The sequence below is a fragment of the Arachis ipaensis genome, chromosome B09, assembly GCF_000816755.2.
Source record: "Arachis ipaensis cultivar K30076 chromosome B09, Araip1.1, whole genome shotgun sequence".
Taxonomy (NCBI): domain Eukaryota; kingdom Viridiplantae; phylum Streptophyta; class Magnoliopsida; order Fabales; family Fabaceae; genus Arachis; species Arachis ipaensis.
This window is the reverse complement of record NC_029793.2, coordinates 42,601,969-42,604,396: the sequence shown is the minus strand read 5'-3', so window position 1 is coordinate 42,604,396 and position 2,428 is coordinate 42,601,969. Positions and strand designations below refer to the sequence as shown.

The following is a 2,428-nucleotide window of genomic DNA, read 5'->3' as shown; positions in this document are numbered from 1 at the left end:
CTATGAGGTTTTTCGTGGGAGAGTCCCAGGAGTATACTATAATTGGCTAGCTTGTCATCAACAAGTTGACTGCTTTAGCAGGAGCTTATACTGCTCATATAGAGACCCACAACAAGCAATCATGGCTTGGAACAGTTACACAACCCACCAAAATGGAACTTGTATCCCTAACCTCCAAGCTCAGTTTATAGTTCAAGCCGAACATCAACCACTACTACCTCCTTCAACGCGGCTACCTACATATATACTCCAACATCAGCCCCTTGTGCAGCAAGAAGACCAACCCCTTTCAATGCAGCAAGAAATTCAAGGGGATGACATGTTACCAACTAGAGAAAAGACAACAACAACTAGCGTAATGCTTCCGCTACATTCTCTACTTGCAATTGTCATTACCATGTTGGTCTTTTGCATTGCTGCATATTGGACTTAACTTCAACTGTTACTTAAACCTGGAGAGGGTGTCCAAAATCAACCAGTCAATGTCTTCATAAACTCGTGTGTGTAGTGTCTAGTGTTTTATAATTGTTCCATTAAAATGTATAACATGTGTCAGCATCTTCTATTTTAATCAAGTGAGACCATATTCTTTTTTAATCAAGTGAGCATCGTACTCTTTTTTAATCAAGTGAGCATTGTACTAAGATTACTTATACTATATCGGGCATTTAGTTTTATGTGTGGTTGCTTGACAACAATATTTTCTTAACCTCGTTTATGTCCCCAACTGCACCCTAAACCGACTAGAAGGACAAAAATCCCTGCCATGCTGCAGATATACATGCTAGGGTTATAATTACATAGCCTAGACCTTTCAGCACCTAACACATATTTTTAACAAAAAAATAAGAAAAGAGAATCCTGAGTACAGAGATTTACTTTAAACTCATTCAATGTACTGTGTAAAAAAAATAGCACAAACTGACAAACAACACACTCCATGAAAAAATATAAAAATTAGGTCTTCTCAACAATTACAAATAATAACCATCATTGCTTCTATTAAATGCAATCAAACATTAATAGATCACAAAATAGTACAACATATTACTGCACAAAATAGTGCGTTACACTTATCTCTAAACAAGTTCAGTGAATTAAACCAAATACACACAAAAATCAAGTAGAACTAACTGCAACTAAACTAGATCACACATAAAAATCATAGATTAGTACAACTTGGTAAGTTACACCTAAATCAAGGGGAGTTGCCTCCGATGTGGACGTTGGCGAGGTTCTGATAACTCAACTTAAGCTTCTCATATGATTCTTCCAAAAGATGAACCTTTGTTCGAAGGGCATCATTGCTATCGCGGAGGAGCTTCACTTTTGTGTAGTTAAAGTCTCGAATTTTCTTACCGGTTATCTCCAGAACGCGACTAAGCATCTCCACAGCTGCATCTTCTTGAGCTGCTTTCTCCTCTAGACAAAAATGACCCATCGCATCCAACTCCACTTCAAATGGGTCATCGAGAATGATCACCGTGAATCCGAAGTACAGGCCAGAATCTTCCAAATAGCGTTCCTGTTTGAAGAAACAAGGCCCAAGTTTCCCACTCTCGTGGCAAATCTTTACCAGTCATTCCTCCATATCGTTTACAATCGCGAAATTCCACTCGAGTTCCTCTTGGGAAATTACGGGTAGCCCTACATAACCACCAAAACGGAAAGGAAGTAAAACAACTCTAAACCCCACGAAGACTAACATACACACATTTTTCATATAACAGTCTTCTCGTAAACGAAAATTGGAAGTAACCCTACGTCAATAAATTTCAGACAAAACCCTAAATTGACTTACACGACACAATCGGACGTCGTCGGCTACCTCCGGACGACCCACCTCCTTCGCACAGAGATCCCACCATCTCAGCTTTCGCCGAGTTCTCTGCATGGATGCTTGACATTTTGGAATTGAAAGCCAACAACGCTTGGTCATAGCTATTGAATCCGTGAAACTCCGGAAAGGTGCAGGAGACAGCTTTCTCGTTGGGGCCTTTCCAGCTACAGTACACACCAGGTTTCTTTTCCTTTGTGACTGCAAAGAAGTTCATACTCTCATCCATGGTGGATGACAAATGACCAATTTAAAACGTCTTTGTATTGGCCTATTAGGTTAAAGATGAATTAAAAGGAACTAAGATATAAAGGTAAAGTATAAAACAAAATAATAAAAATAAACGGCTCATTTTTTTGGATATAAGAAGCATGTGTGTGTTGTGTATTATTGTGGAAAATGTGGGTGCTAGACATGGATGTGGGAACAGCTTTTTCTGAAACAGGGATGAAGAAATCGGATTCTTTGTAAAAAAAATTAAGCTTACTAATTGGACACTCCGATTAGTGTGGAAGAGAAAATTTAAATTTTGATGAAGGTAATCGGACCCTCCGATTTGTATTTAAAAAATTAAAAAAATTTGGAGTACAC

General features: G+C 38.5%; 1 protein-coding gene across 1 annotated transcript; it reads right to left on the bottom strand.

The window, feature by feature from the left end:
- Positions 1,026-2,364, bottom strand: LOC110266191. The gene is made up of 2 exons (XM_021110292.1): positions 1,802-2,364; positions 1,026-1,647 (listed from the first exon to the last, which is right to left on the bottom strand). Exons 1-2 carry the CDS (start codon positions 2,064-2,066, stop codon positions 1,580-1,582), a joined length of 333 nt encoding a protein of 110 aa, XP_020965951.1. The 5' UTR covers positions 2,067-2,364; the 3' UTR covers positions 1,026-1,579.

Bases quoted from the DNA above. Each gene is read 5' to 3' on its own strand.
- LOC110266191 (XM_021110292.1), bottom strand. From the start codon at position 2,066: ATGGATGAGAGTATGAACTTCTTTGCAGTCACAAAGGAAAAGAAACCT. The intron at 1,648-1,801 runs GTAAGTCAATTT...GTGGTTATGTAG, and splicing joins ACGACGTCCGATTGTGTCGT to GGCTACCCGTAATTTCCCAA.